The following is a 14,843-nucleotide window of genomic DNA, read 5'->3' as shown; positions in this document are numbered from 1 at the left end:
TGTAAAAATGGACACAGTAAACCTCTTTTGTTCTCTTGTCACCAACCTTGTAGCATCACCCTGTCAGAAGAAACTGCTGCATGCTTGGTACGCACTTGGTATACAACAGTAGGAGAAGGAGTGCACATGCTGCATGTGGGTGATAGACAGCCAAAACCCCTTTGAGTAGCATTTACATCCCCAGCCATGAAGTTAATGGGCAAGAATTGCCAAGGAACTGTGGTGTGCGTGGCCATGTTCCTCAGTGTACTTCCCTGGTCCATTCACCACTGATACCAGCTTCCCAGCCCCACGGGGAAGTGTTTGCCTTCTGTGTTGATATTTGCATAGTGCCTGCTGGCAGGCTGGAGGAGCATCTATGTGTTATGGAAGGATGTGTGCACTGCCTGGCATAGTGCAGTGTGTTGGGATTTTGCTTGAGCCTTCATTAAAGCTACCAGCTTCATCAGGGGCTTCCTCCAGCAAGCTGGGTCTGCAGTATTGTGTTTACAGTAACACGTTGCATTTCTATACCTCAAGGCACCTGGCAGCTCTTCTCACTGCTGCTAAGCTGTGGATGAGGGATGCCTTTTCTCAGGTGTTCTGGCTGTGGGAACTCTCTGATGTGTTTTCTTTACTTGGTGGGTCTGGTCCATGTTTTCAGCCTTGTAGAGAAAGGCACATTTTTTTGTGAAGATAGCAGGAATGGGATCAAATGACCGATGAATGTGAGCATGAAAACACAGGGAAGCCAGCAAGGCCAGATGTGCCTGCACATTCTGTTAAATGTTAATCCTCAGCAACTAGTGTTTAGAAGCTGCCAGCCATCGTTGCAGTACCCAGGAATCTTAAATTGCCACAACCAAAGTCAGCCCCTTCCTTCCCACTTGGGAGAGTCATGGTGTTTTCATCTGTTTTCCTGCATGCCCTAGCTGAAATTCCCAAACAGCCTGAAACTGCAGGTTGCAGTAAAATGGTATGGAATTGAAGTTCTCCAGTGACACCACTTTGAGCTGTGCAAAGGCTCCATGGAGGTTTTATTTATATAGCTGCTGCTCTGTGCCTACCCTTCCTCCCTGCACTGCACTGCAGCTGGGCTGCCACTCCAGAAGCAGCTGGCTTCAGCTTGGTAGGCGCAAGGAGCAAACAAGTTCACAGCGCCTCTTGGCTGGTCTTTCTATTTATTTTCCACCACATTGCTTATTACCCTTTGGCAGGGCAAACGCTCAGGCACCACGTGTTGGTGTGTTGTCTTACCCTGCTGCAGCTCACAGTCAGTTCAAAGGTCTTTTTAAATTGCTGCAGATTAGTATTGCATGGCAAGGGAAGCAAAGTATGCTGCAGGGAGGCCCCCAGGTGAACGTTAACAGCCATGTTCAGCAGAGTTGTGCTGGTTTGTGTCAGTGCCACTGTAAAAATCTCATTCTTGTATTTATTTTGGTGAGAAAAAAAAAAAAGTAAAATACCCGGACAGTTGAAGTCTCCCTTGCAAAGTGCACGATTTTTTCAGTGTTCTCCAGGCTCCCTGTCCTTTAGGGATTATGCTTTTCTTCAGTGCAAAACCTGTGACAGAATTCATTATCTTATTAGGCAGGATGGTTGGACTTATTTTGGTTATGCAATGTGTGCTGAGGTGTGGCAGCAGCAGGGTGAGCTGCCTGTGCAAGGGCAGTCCTTGTCTCCTCTAGGCTTTCACCATTCCCAGTGCCTGCCTGTCAAGCTGCAAGCGTTATTTCCCCATTTTCTGAGATGTACCATTTTGAATGTGTTTTTGAACCTCCCTGGGCCATAATCGGGTTAAAACTGCCGAGTGACTGGGCATGATTTACCTGTGCAAATGTCTGAAGCTCTCTCAGTGGTGTGCAGGGTCTTCCCAGGCACTTTTTATCCTGCCATGTATTGAATGAGTGATTGGCAAGCCAGTACAGGTCGGTGGAAAATTACCTGAATACTGAAAAACCTTCGCATTTTTTGTGGGATTATCATAGCTTCTTTATTTTTTCCCTGATACTGCCTGGGTGGGGAGTGACTTTTAATCCAAGGTTCTCCAACTTCCGCCTTTTTTCCCCACCCCGTGATCTCTGGCAGTCATAACACAAATCATGACATTGTGTTTTTCACAAATGAATGATGACATAAATGAAGATTAGGGGTTATTTTGTCCTCCAGTATAACAAGCTACTTGCACTGGAGGCCTTCTGCCTACACTGGAAGGTTAAAGAGAGGACAGGTTAGTGTGTGGGAGATTTAATTCATGCTTAAATACCTGGGATACAGTGGTAAAGGCGTGAGAGCAGGGGAAGTAAGGATATATCTGTGTGCATGGTGCCTGTGCATGGATGTACATTTTCTCGTGGTGTTTTGTGCTCGCTTCAAATTGACTCTGCTGCAAATCATCTGGGTCCGAGGCTCCAGTCCCTCTCTCACACAAGAACGAGCACCACATCTACCTTTTTCAGTGCCGAAGTCTCCAGCGTGCAACCTTTTTGTCGCCAGCTGCAGGCAACCGCTCAGCTGCATTTCCTCCTGTGCTAATTCTCTTGTGTCAGAATAAAGCTCTCCTGGCTTTGTTCTGAGAAGGGATGCGGCCATTTGCCAGGTAAAATACCAACCCAAAATGCAGGGGTTAAAACTGGGGAGAGCTGCAGTGTCTCCCCTCCTCGGGGGTCGGGGAGGAGGATGACGGGCGAGCCTGCCCCCCGACACGCGATGCTAAAGCGATGAATAAATAGAGCATCTGTGGAGGAGGGGTTTCCTCTTCCATGCCTGCCGTGGTCGCACAGACGGTTGGTCCCCCTTGCAGCTTGGGATTTGCAAGCTGAGGAATGGTTTTTTCTTGCAAACCGTAAGTGCTATGTTGGTAGGCGGCTGCGGGTGCGGTCGCGGTGGGGTTAGTTGGAGCAGGCATCGCTGGCGCAGCGGGTCTGGCCTTGGCAGCGGGGGGGGCGGAGGGCTGCGATGCGCCAGTGGCTCCCTGCGATTCGCCTTGGACAAGTGGATGAGCGGGAGATGCGGCACGTTAGCAGGAGGAATAGTGCTCAGACGCCTCTCGCTTAAAATCAGCCGTGTTTAGGGGCTTTGCACCCACGGCGGTGGAGGGCTGCGTCAACCTTTTGGGCTTCCTGGCAGGGTAACATGAGAAAAGCCTCCTCCGGCACAGTCGCTGTTTGCTCTGCTTACTGTGCTAACACAGCCCACAAACACTGGGGCTTCCTGTCATTGTACTGGGGCCCCGTGCTGTACAAAGAAACAGCCTTGCATTTTATATGAAGGCCTAAAATTTGCCTTTGACATCACCTCTCCAGATCAGGTCTTCTGTCCCTTACATGGTTAAGCTCAGCCGGCAGCTTACTGAACAAAGGTTTCCTGGTCTGTGCATCTCATTTGCTTCACGGGATGGTAAACAATCCTATCAGCTGGAAGGGCAAGTTCAGCTCCTCTTCGGTTAAAAAGAAATGTATGTGCTATCTTCTTCTGAAGATGTTTGTGCTTGTGAAGGGGAGTTTGGAATATATGTCAGGATGTTTTTCGTCAGGCACTAAAATTTGAATGTCACTTTTTACCTTATTTGAGCTTCCCTGTACCTTTTAATGCAGCAATTTGACAACTAATGCAATGCAGTTGCCAGGCATTTTGCAATTCTTTGTTTGTGTGAATACATTTCAGTGAACCTGGAAGTGCCTTCTACTCCTGTATACTTCCTGAGTAGTTTCTACAAAATATTCTGTGTATCTGTGGGCTGTGCGGTGGTTCAGCCTGAAGCAGCTTAACGCATTTCTCTTGTAACCCAATGCTGGCAACTTCATGGAGGGTATTAAGATTCAAATCCAATCTTGAGTCAGGTCAGTTAGTCCTTCTGTTCACTTTTGCCGCCAGCTTTTAGTTACAATCTACTAGTTTTGTTCTTTTTCTGCCATTTCTATTTTGGTGTAAAGATTAAGACATTTTTGGCTTATTCCAAGCGTGTTATGCATGTGTCCAAACACTGTTTTGAATCAGGGTATCTTTTAAGCTGGGCCCATTGCAAAGTACAATAGATGTTTGAGTTTGTTGGGGTTTTTAGATTAGTGGTGATATTTGTTAGAGTTTTTCAGTTGTTTTTTTGTTTGGTTTTGTGGTTGGTTTTTGTTGGGTTTTGGGTGGGTTTTTTTTTTTTGCTTCTGGGGGCATGTTGACTGGTGGGTTCTCATTGGGAAGTCAACTGCAGGTAGGTAGTCCTTTATTCAATAATAAGTCAGTTTTGCCTGTTTGACCAAGTAACTTGAGAACAAGACTGTAGAGGAAGAATTCAAGCAACAGTGGTGGCAGCCTATTCAACTTCTGGGTAACTGGGAGGAGCTGCTGCACTTGAATTTTTATTGCTCTTAATTCAGTGTGTGTTCGGTGATTTGTTACCTGGATGTGGGGGGAGCTTTTGCCTCCAGGCTTGGAGGCTTGCACTGCGTACCCCCTCCAAAGCTCCCAGGAGGCCTGTCTTTCTGAACAAATAGCCCCTTCAGGATGTATCTCAGAGAAGCTGATGAGGTTTCTTTCATGCAAAGAGCAGGTAATTTGCAAGAATACTGACAGGGTGCAGAAATGCAGCTGAGAATGGTTGTTGGGAAATACTTTTTGTGATTGTAATTAGTGTGTTTCACCTTTTTTTTTTTGAGCTGTAGCCAGTCAACTTGCAATTCCCTGTGACTTCTGTTGCTTCAGTGTAGAACCCTACCACCTTACCTTGGGCTCTTTGTCTGCTGACTGCAGCAAGAGCAGATCAGCCACTGTAAGCATCTGGACGTGGCTGCCTTCCTATCAACATGCTGCACTAGTGTGAACTTCTGTTAGGGTTTTATTCTTCTCTGGCTGCTTAGCTCAAGTTTGAGATTAATGATTTAGAATATTGAGGGTGGTTAAATTACTGACAAATGGCATATTCTATCCAGAATATGTAACAGATTAAATTACTAAATTACAATGGGGTGTCTGTAATGGCAATTGCTAGACAGTAAATACAAGGTTGCAGTACCAACAGTGTTGCTGCCTTTGATGCTGTTGCTTCTAGTAACACTAGTAGATAAAGCCCAACCTGTTTATGGTAATATCAGTAATGGATTTTAGAGTGATGCCTAAGCCAAAATAATACTCTTGGGGATTCTTTTGGTGCAAACCCCCCACTTGCGTTCTAAAACTATTGCTTTTTAATTTATTCCATGTGCTCTCAGTCATAGAAAAATTTATTTATAATCTAATATTGCTTTGTTTTTCTTCCTTTGCTACTTTCACCTACCTGTTATCCAATATGCAGACTGAAGAAAGATATCTTGCAACCCCTGAGGTTTTTTGTAATGCAGCTTCATGATGGCGAAGAGGTGGATAGAAACAGAGAAGGGAGTACAGGGAAGCAGAGATGATACACACCACAGTAAACTGTTGTCTCAGCAGGTCAGCTGTGGCATCAGATGGTCCCAACACGTTCATCTTTTGCAGTTCACCAGAGAGAAATATCCAAAGCACTAGTGAGGAATGTCATAGAATAAATTGTCACTGTATACAGCCAGGGAGGGACAGCTCAGCAGTGGAGCCTTGCTTTCCTCCTGACTGGCCTGAAGTCATGCAAAGTTAACAATGCAACAGCATAGGTGTTTGGCTTAGACTTTTCCACAGGCCTGTCTCTTCTAGTGCTTCTTCCCTTCAGTGCTCAGTACAGAGCCTGTATCATTACACCTCTCCAGGGAGAACAGTTTCCCAGTCACCTGTCTTTGGTGGGCCACATACCCTGGGGAGTCACAGGCCCTGTTGAGCATCATAACCAACTGGATCTAAAGTGACTGGTGGGGCAGAAGCAGGGGATAGGGTGGAGAAAGAATTTGTTCTCCCAGGTAAGTTACTGCCAGCCCATGATAGCACAAGAAAGTGCAGTTACAGTTACCAGAGTAGGTCATGTTCATTGAGCACCACTTAATAGAAGCAGAGCCAGGAGCAGGAAGATTTATATAGCAGCTGTTTGCTTGGGAGCCAGATGCATTCTGCATGCAGGGTTGACCTTGGGAGCAGAGCTCTGAAAAGAGCTTGTTAAGGAAAGCAAGAGCAGCTAAATGCCTTTCTTACCCACTGACTTCCTCTCTGTCAGCTGCAGCAGTAGAAAGTACTGTCAGTGCACAGGGGCAGAAGCAGCTGCTTTGCACGTTACACCAGTATCAATGGCTTTGTGGTTGCAAGTAACAAGGTGGATCATGGACTTCTGTCAAATTCTTCAGGCTGGCTTGCAGGGTTGCATCAACCAGACAAGACTAATTTTATGTTTTAGAGTGTGCAGAGTTGCTAAATGCTTGCCAGGAGTCCTGCTGTAGCACTGTGCTCTTCTCACCCTCCTTGTAAAACAACTGAAAGTGCTTACTCGTCCTTCTGGGACAAGATGCAGGGGAAGGTGCCTCCCATGCTGCGAATCCATATGAGACTCCAGATTTGCTAGCCTTACTCAGTACCTTCACAGTAATGAATAGGACTGAAGAAATCCAGCAGGATCATTTCCCACATCTCCTCCCTAAGTGCTTTACCTTAAATCAGGTCTAGCTGCTGTGTGTATCCTCTTTGATTACCTTCAGGTTGCTAATAAGATGGGCTGTTGCTTAGCAAGTGACATATTCGTTATGAATTAGCTGTCCTGTATTTCTTCTGTCATTGTATCATATTCTGCAACAGGCAGCTGCAAAAGCCACTCTGTTGCAGGCAGTTTGGATCCTTCTCCTCTAAAACTTTCTATAATAGTTTGGCAGCAGGCAGGATGGCGGGCCAGAAAATGGATTTTTCTTGCAAAGAAGGGCAGGACCAGCATCCAGGTACCCTGTCAGGACACTGCTGTCTTGGTGTAATCCTTCACTGCACTAGATGAGTTTACATCTCCCCATGATGCTCCAGACCTGGCCTGTAAAACACTGGTTTTGCAAAGTATGTTAAAGTTTGTCTCAGACCCCTAGTGATAGTTCCCAGCCGAGGAGGCTAATTAATGCAGAATGTTTTGGCCTTTTCACAGTGCATACTTTTTGTCCTGCACTTAGATAATGAGGCTAATATGGGTGGTTGCTAGACTAGGCAGTAACTGAGGGTTTAATTCAGGAATCTGCATTTTAAAAATGACATGCAAGGTCCAAAAATCCCTCCCAAGGCACAGGGACAGAACTACATGTCAGAGGGAGGCAAGCAGCCAGAGCAGCGCAGTGAAGCAATGCTGGCTTAGAAGTGGGTTCTCCCTAAGGCAGGTATGGAATGATTTCACCTGACTTAGCATCTGCAGTGTTCATGTTTATAATACTGCAGGGGAGACCATTGCAGTTCATGGAGACAAGTACATGCTTTTTGGTACTGTTCATCTCGTCTGGTGATTTGAATGTTTAATACAGGTCTGATGGAAATCATGATCTAGGTTATTATATTTTTTTCTCCATTAACTACAAAGTCTAGATGGCAAGCTCTGATACCAGTCTGAAGACAGAAGAGAGAAGTGTCATCCCACCCTTGTGCTTTTTAGTGATTTTTGTTTGGAATTGCGATAAATGAGAATTTCAAGGAAAGATCTGAGAGCAGTGAGGTAGTTTAACAGACATTCTTCCAACACATGGGGTTGTACAAAATGTACAAATATGCTACTCGTGTAACCAAAGGGGCTGGTAAGGGGTTTTGACAAGGGAATATGCTGTAAAGGCTGGGAATAAAGAAAACCTTGTCTGCAGTTTGAGACCTGTGCTACAAACAGCTGTAAGAAAAGTAAATTGTTGTAATGGTTCATTTGCTTGTCTCCTTCACAACTCTCTCTAGTGCTTGGGTGTTCTCTCTCTTCAGGATTGTGTGTGTTTTTTTCTTTTTTATTTTCACCCACCAGGAGGGCCTGGTACATCTCTACACATTTCAGAATGTTATTTAGAAGAGCTATAATGTTGTGGCGCTGTAAGTTCATACCTTTGTTCAGGCCGTCTCCTCTCTTGCCAGCATCCATTTGACTAGGGTGTTGGACCTGTGCTTTGGGAAAAGTCTGCCTCCATTGGCAGAGTGGTACCTTGCTGATTAGAGTGGGCCTGTTGGTTACTGAAGAAGACACTGGATATAATTCACAGCAGGGAAATCAGACCATAGATACCCATCTTAGTTTAACTGTGGCATGTTATGGTATAAACTCCCACTGAAACAAATGTCCAGAAGCTGAATGAAGAGCTAACTAGCATGTGAAAATTCACTCTGCTCATATAGTTTCCTTAAAGAATTCACACAAGAGCTTCCTGCAGCTGTAGAGCAGGGCCCTGCTGAGCCAATTTAGGTAGGTTTTGACTAAAACATGGCTCCTGATTTACAGGCAACATATTGGTGCAACAATAAGTGCTTCATAAAGCCATGCCTGTCATCACCTTCTGCTAACATCATTTCCACTTATTGCAGATCTTTGTAACGAAGTGTTCTTACTGGTCTGCTTAGGGTGAAGAAACTGAAGGAGACATTTGAATTTATGCAGCTGTTGGACAAAAACATGAGTAACCTTCGCACCTGGTTGGCTCAGATTGAGTCTGAGCTTTCCAAGCCTGTGATTTATGACATCTGTGATGACCAAGAAATCCAGAAGAGACTGGCAGAACAGCAGGTAGGAAATAGCAGCAGCCAGAGTAAATGAGCCAAAATGCTGCTTATTACATTGGTCCTGGTTTAAAATCACCTGTTTCTTTTCTTTAGCAAGGCCTTCTAACTGCTTGCTTTTCATGGCATATTCCTGCCAAGATGCATTACATGGAAAACTTTAATTCGCTTGCTGTAATTTCAGTATGTTGTTGACTTATCCCCCCGCTTCTCCTCCTCTCCACCCAAGGAAAACACAAACAAAAGCATTTTTACATTTGCTCAGTTAAGTACAGCAGGTTTCATAATGGATAAGCAGGGCACAGGCAGCGGACAAAATACATGAGGATGATTTAGGCTGACAAGGCGTGAATGCCAGGTCTCCTGCAAACTAGCTGTGACAGATTTAGGTGCTGTGATTTGATATTGATATAGTGCCCTCACTAGCTCAGTTCTCTTCTGCTACTTGCAGGCAACAGAGCAAGCTTGACAAAGAAGGATGTTTTAAGTTTTGGAGGGTGGACTTGTGCAAACAAACGTTTGACTGAGGCCTGATCCAGTAAGCAGGCCTCTGATGATCACCTCAGGGTTGGGTGAGATGGTGCATGAATCCTTAGAGGCGTGTGAAGCAGCCTAGCACTGTTGAGTGCTGGCTGAGTGTGTGTAGGCATTTGTCCAGGACAGTGGCTTACCAGGGAGATCTTCAGGATTTATCCTAGTTTTAAATGCTGGAGATTGCAAGGGTTGGGTACAGCTGAATGTGCCAGGTATCCAGCCAAGTGGAAGTGTGAGATGTTTTAGATAGTCCTGGAGTAAATGTCTGTCTTTAGCAGCCAGGAAGAAAAGAAACAAAACTTCTCCAAAGCACAGGCTTGCTGATGGAGGCAGCCTTTTCTCAGGGCTGTGCTGTAAGTCTGCTCCAGGTCAAAGTGCCTCTGTGGGAAGGCTGAGAACCACCTGTAATCTTGCCCTTGGGTTAAACAAGAATATTTACCCTAAAACCGAGGATCAAGATCAAAGCTGTCAAGCATGGAAGCTTTATGGCATCTGCCTTTAAGAACACCTATGGGTGTTCTTCCCGTCATTCCCATCTTCTCTCTCTGCCTGCTGCTTTCATGTTTAAGGAAAGATCCCTAAGTGACCCAGACCTGAGGGCTGTGTTCCATGGTTGATATGGCTCTCCATGTGTTCATGTCCCATACATCATGGGAAGGGCCAGCTCCACTGCAACAGGAGTTGAGATGGCTCCCACCAGCTCCACTGCAGGAGTTGGTCACACACCAGAAGCCTTGGTCCAGTGCCTCTAGTGGTTTCACCCTGCGTTATGAATGGTTGTATAAAGAATAAGAAATTATTTTCTCCCCATCCAAACCTTTTGCATTCTCAAAGGCTGTGATAAACTGCCAGGTTGAGAAGAATGTTAGGCACAAAGGAATTGTGTCTGAACTGTTTTTATTATGAGGGTTCAAGCTTCAGCTCGCTGTTAAGAGCCATCATTTGCTGCTCAAAGCTACTTACTGCTTTGTTGTTTGGATTGTTTCGAACACACCTCTAAGCACCTCTAGACTCCTGCTGCAAACTTTTAGTAGACTGTGTATGAGAAGACTATGCTGATTAAAAAGACCACAGTTAAAAAAAAAAAAATCACAAAAAACCTCTTTTGCTCTGCAATAGCAATAGAGAAAGCTTTATCTGAGTGTGACAAGTAAAAGGATCTTCCCCAGTTATATTCAACAGTTATTTCAGCAAGAGCAGAATGATGGTGAGAAATATGCCCTGCAGGCTTCTTTTGTTTGACATCCATGACTAGAAAATCTTTACCTGTTCAGTCTTGAATAATGACATTCAAAAGCATTGTGCATCCACAGAGATGTTTTATAGCATGTTTGTTCAATTAAAGGATGAAGAGTAAAATGTTAGTAGTATTAATTTTAAGATTTCAAAGCTGTTCTGGTAATGCAGATGTCTAGCAGTAGCATGTAGTCTGTTTAAGCTCTCTGGGCAATGCTGTGCAGAGTTGGAAGGAAGAGCACCTTTTGGGGCTCTGTGTATGTTCCTGGCTCCATTACTTAGTTTGCTGTGTTTGTTTCACCATAATACAGTCGGGTCATTTGGAATAACACCTTGGAAAATGGTGAGGATTCTGACTAAGGTTATTCTATGAACCCAGCCATGACTGAAAGTAATGACATTGTGTCAGCAACATTACCACAGTGCAATTAGAGTGGATTTGTAATCTGTGGTCCAAATTCTTATCTTCACTAATACAGCTGTAAATCCAGTGCAATTTAATGAGTTCAGTAGAGTCTCTCTGGTACTAGTAGTAGGGTAGAACCTGTGTTAAAAGACACTGCTGCCTCTTGCTCAAAAAATGGCTGTAAATCCTTAGTAAGCTGTCAAAAATTATGCTGGGTCTGCTTCTGGCAGTCTCTCATCTGTGTAAAGATTTTGGCTTCCACATTCCTTAAAGCTGTACATTACCACAGGATCCCACAAGCCAAATTTTGACCATTTATGCCTCAGACCTTCTGTCAGGTACCCATGTAAGACCACTGAAGACTGCTACCGGGTGATTCTGAGGTCCTTGCAGCTTGTTGACTTCTGGGAAGGCCTTCCTTCACCTCTTTTTGTATTTACAACAAGCTGTGTCTGTGTTGGGGCTTTTTTATTTGCTTAATTTTGTTTTGGTTTTGTAAATCTAAAGTAACACCAGTTCGGCTTCATCTGCCCACTGAAATCACTAATACCATTTAATGGGAGTTCCTGTTCACCGTTCTCAGAAAAAATGTTCCTTTGTATTTGTTGTTCTAGTATTATTCAAACAATAGAGACTGTTGCTTGAGTAAGTGTTATCCAAGCAACAGTCTTCATATCCTTTGTTAGGAAAGCCAGAAAAGGGTTGAACAAATGGAATTAGGGTGAACACTGTAATTTCATTCATATTTACAGTTGCTAGCATTGTACAGAGCTGTCTTTTCAATAAGAAGTACTTAGATAAGGCTTTGTTTTTCTGTTATTCAATTACATTGAATAGGTAGGACTAGGTATAGGTACAGAATGAGACTGTGCTGGAGACTATGATGGATATGCAGGCTCTGGAGAAGAAATCTGCAGTGTAGATTAGAAAAAGGGTCTTTTCCAGAACCTTTAAAATAGTCTGTCAAAACGGGAGCTCTGCAGGAGGGGGTAAGAAAAGCAGTGTAACATCAGATACTCGTGTGCTGTGTTTCTTGATACCAGCCTGTGATCAGATAGTCAGTAAGTACATGAACTGTTCTACGAGTTCTCTGTCAAGTCTCACAGGGTAGTAAGCTGATACGAGGCACTGTCAAATTTAGTAAGTATGTGGTTACTTTTTTGTGTTTGTGATGCGTGTAAGGTTTGGATTTTGTATGCACATTAAAATGGTGCATGCAGACTGTTAATGAGAAAATCGAACTTTCACTGAAAAACGGAAGCCAAACAATCCCTTTTTGCATGGCAGTTCTGTTCTGACCTGTCAGCCTGTCATCTGCACAGCTCATCCTGCAAGTCTGTTTTCTAAAGCTAAATAAGCTTTTCGTGACATACATATTGCTCTTTCCTCATCTTCTGCAGCATTTTGGAAGGATATGTGTGAAGTCTAGCCATGCATGTTTCCTTCTACTCAAGCTATTCTTTTGCCAATGGCAGGACCTGCAACGAGACATAGAGCAACACACCGCAGGGGTGGAATCTGTGTTTAATATTTGTGAAGTCCTACTACACGATTCAGATGCATGTGCTAATGAGACAGAGTGTGACTCCATCCAGCAGACTACCAGGAGTTTGGACAGAAGGTGGAGAAACATATGTGCCATGTCTATGGAAAGGCGAATGAAGTAAGTCTTTTTCTTACCCCTCTGAAGAAGCCTGTGGCAGCATTTTTGACAAACACTGTAGCTTTTGCCACAAGCTGAATTCTGAAAAAGGAAAAAAAAATCCAAATTAATAGTTGGCTTGTGATAAAATCTCTCAATTTTTACATCTTCCTTTACATCTTAGAATTGAGGAAACCTGGCGCCTATGGCAGAGGTTTCTGGACGACTACTCTCGCTTTGAAGATTGGCTAGTAGCATCAGAATGGATAGCAGCTAGGCCTAATTCCTCAGAGGTTTTGTACACACATGCAAAGGAGGAGCTGAAGAAATTTGAGGTGAATTTTTTAACATAATTTCTTTATGGTCAGCAGCAGGCTGAATGTCCAGACTGCTGAATTCTTAATGTCTCAGTCACTGAAAAAACACCAGTTAGGCAGTGGTGGCATTGAGAACATAAATAATATGGCCACTGTGTGGCTGCTAGATGTCTGGCTGATTCATTTGGTTTGTTTATTTTTCTTTATTGTGGAGAAGCAAATACTATAAACAGACAAGATCCTGCTCATAAGTTAAATGTTTACATTTTGTAGGCTGGAGATGTTTATGGGTTGAATTTTTTTCTTTTCCTTTTCTTTTCCTAATGTACTGAGTCTGAGCAGATTAGTGAAAATACAGGTCCATCTCCGAATTTAATTTTGTAGTTAGAAAGTCTGATTTTAAGGGGAGGGCATCATCATCTCTTGTGATAAATAGTATCATCCAGATCCTTTCTCTTACTGGCAAGGGAGCTGACTTCCTTGATTCACCTTGTAGGCATTCCAGAGGCAAGTTCATGAACGACTCACTCAGTTGGAGCTGATCAATAAGCAGTACAGGCGCCTTGCCCGCGAGAACCGCACAGACTCAGCCAGCAAGTTGAAGCAGATGGTACACGAGGGCAACCAGCGCTGGGATTATCTCCAGAAACGAGTCGCTGCTATTCTGAGGAGACTCAAGGTAATTGCACGGGGGGGTGAGAGAGTGAGGAGCACTTACAAGTTTCTGTAGGAATTACCCAAGGGCAAAACCAATACTGGAGCAACTACCTTGTGTTGTTTTTTGTCTTGAGTTACCAGTGTAGAAAAAGAGATCTAGAGAGGTATCACCAAGTATATGGTGTAAACGTATCCGTGGTAGATCATAGAATCATAGAATAGTTAGGGTTGGAAAGGACTTTAAGATCATCTAGTTCAGGCTCTCCTGCCATGGGCTCTTGGTAGTTGAAGACTATAACACATTGTTCTTCTGTGCTTTCTGCCTGACAGAGGAATGTTGTATTACACTGAAGAATGTATTTGTGACACATCAGTGAAGTGTCCTGCTTGTCCAGTTAAACTGATTTCTGAGCAGATATTCTGTGCTGTGCCCTGGGGAAAACTTATCACTCCCTGACTTGTAATTATAGCAGTGCTGCAAGCAATTGACAGGCAAAAACTGTTAGATTCTAAAAGTCAGTGAATGAGGCTGTGAGAGTGCTCACAGGTTTGCTCTGTGCAGTTAGAGTTTGGGATGTTCTGCGATTCCTTTCCTGAACAGTAAATCCACTGAGAAGAAATGGGGTACCACAAGATGCATGTCTTTTAGCTTTTGTGGGAGACGGCAGCAGGGAGAAGTCCTCCTGGCTTCCATGCCAAATGATGCATTAATTACACTGGCATGGTCATCTGAGATCTAGCTTCTTCATTGTTTTACTAACGTCAATGTTATAGTTTTAAGCACTTTAATTAACGATGGGGCTTGCTTCCTTTGTCTGTCTTCTAAATTTAGAACAAATTAGATGTTAAACCTGAGTCCAAATAGCTGTTACACTGGTGTAATGATGTGGGAGAAGATAGCCAGTGTGGAAGCAGGAATATAATTTTATAAGCACATCTTGCTCTGCCTAAGTTTTACTGTCTCTCTCGTACAAATAATGTACTAACATAGGACACTTTGTTCCAGCATCACTACAGGAAAGGGGCAGTTTTCACACATGGCATGCTGCTGTTTGTTCCCCAACAGCCCTTAAGGTTAACAGCAATTTTGAAACAAAACACTGTTTTCAGAGGGCTTCTATGACCACCTTTTTTAGTAGCTGAAGTCTTATAATCCTGCCTCTCTTCTTCCTATTCAGCACTTCACCAATCGGAGAGATGAATTTGAGGGGACAAGAGAAAGCATCCTTGTTTGGCTCACAGAAATGGACCTCCAGCTGACAAATGTGGAGCACTTCTCAGAAAGTAATTTTGATGACAAAATGCGCCAGTTAAATGTACGTATCCTTGTAAAGTAGTTGTTTAATAGCAGCAGTCCAGCTAATCCTGTTGGGTTGCCCGCTCTTGACAGAATCATCTTATTTTCTGGAACTTCACAATAACCAACAGATCTCTGTAGGACTATATTTGTATTAAGACACCACTCATT

At 43.8% G+C, this 14,843-nt stretch overlaps 1 protein-coding gene across 4 annotated transcripts in view; it reads left to right on the top strand.

The window, feature by feature from the left end:
- SYNE2 (spectrin repeat containing nuclear envelope protein 2) overlaps positions 1–14,843 on the top strand; it is a 185,554-nt gene that overhangs the window by 161,258 nt on the left and 9,453 nt on the right. For all 4 annotated transcript variants that reach the window (XM_061464199.1, XM_061464198.1, XM_061464197.1 and 1 more), the window contains 5 exons: positions 8,428–8,590; positions 12,235–12,422; positions 12,586–12,736; positions 13,215–13,397; positions 14,554–14,691. In XM_061464199.1, coding sequence (XP_061320183.1) covers positions 8,428–8,590; positions 12,235–12,422; positions 12,586–12,736; positions 13,215–13,397; positions 14,554–14,691 — 823 coding nt within the window. The remainder of the gene's footprint in view (positions 1–8,427; positions 8,591–12,234; positions 12,423–12,585; positions 12,737–13,214; positions 13,398–14,553; positions 14,692–14,843) is intronic.

This window comes from Pezoporus flaviventris, unplaced genomic scaffold (assembly GCF_033815535.1).
Source record: "Pezoporus flaviventris isolate CSIRO_AGI_PZ_B2104156 unplaced genomic scaffold, CSIRO_AGI_Pfla_v1 ptg000036l, whole genome shotgun sequence".
Lineage (NCBI taxonomy): Eukaryota > Metazoa > Chordata > Aves > Psittaciformes > Psittacidae > Pezoporus > Pezoporus flaviventris.
This window is presented reverse-complemented; position numbering and strand designations above follow the sequence as displayed.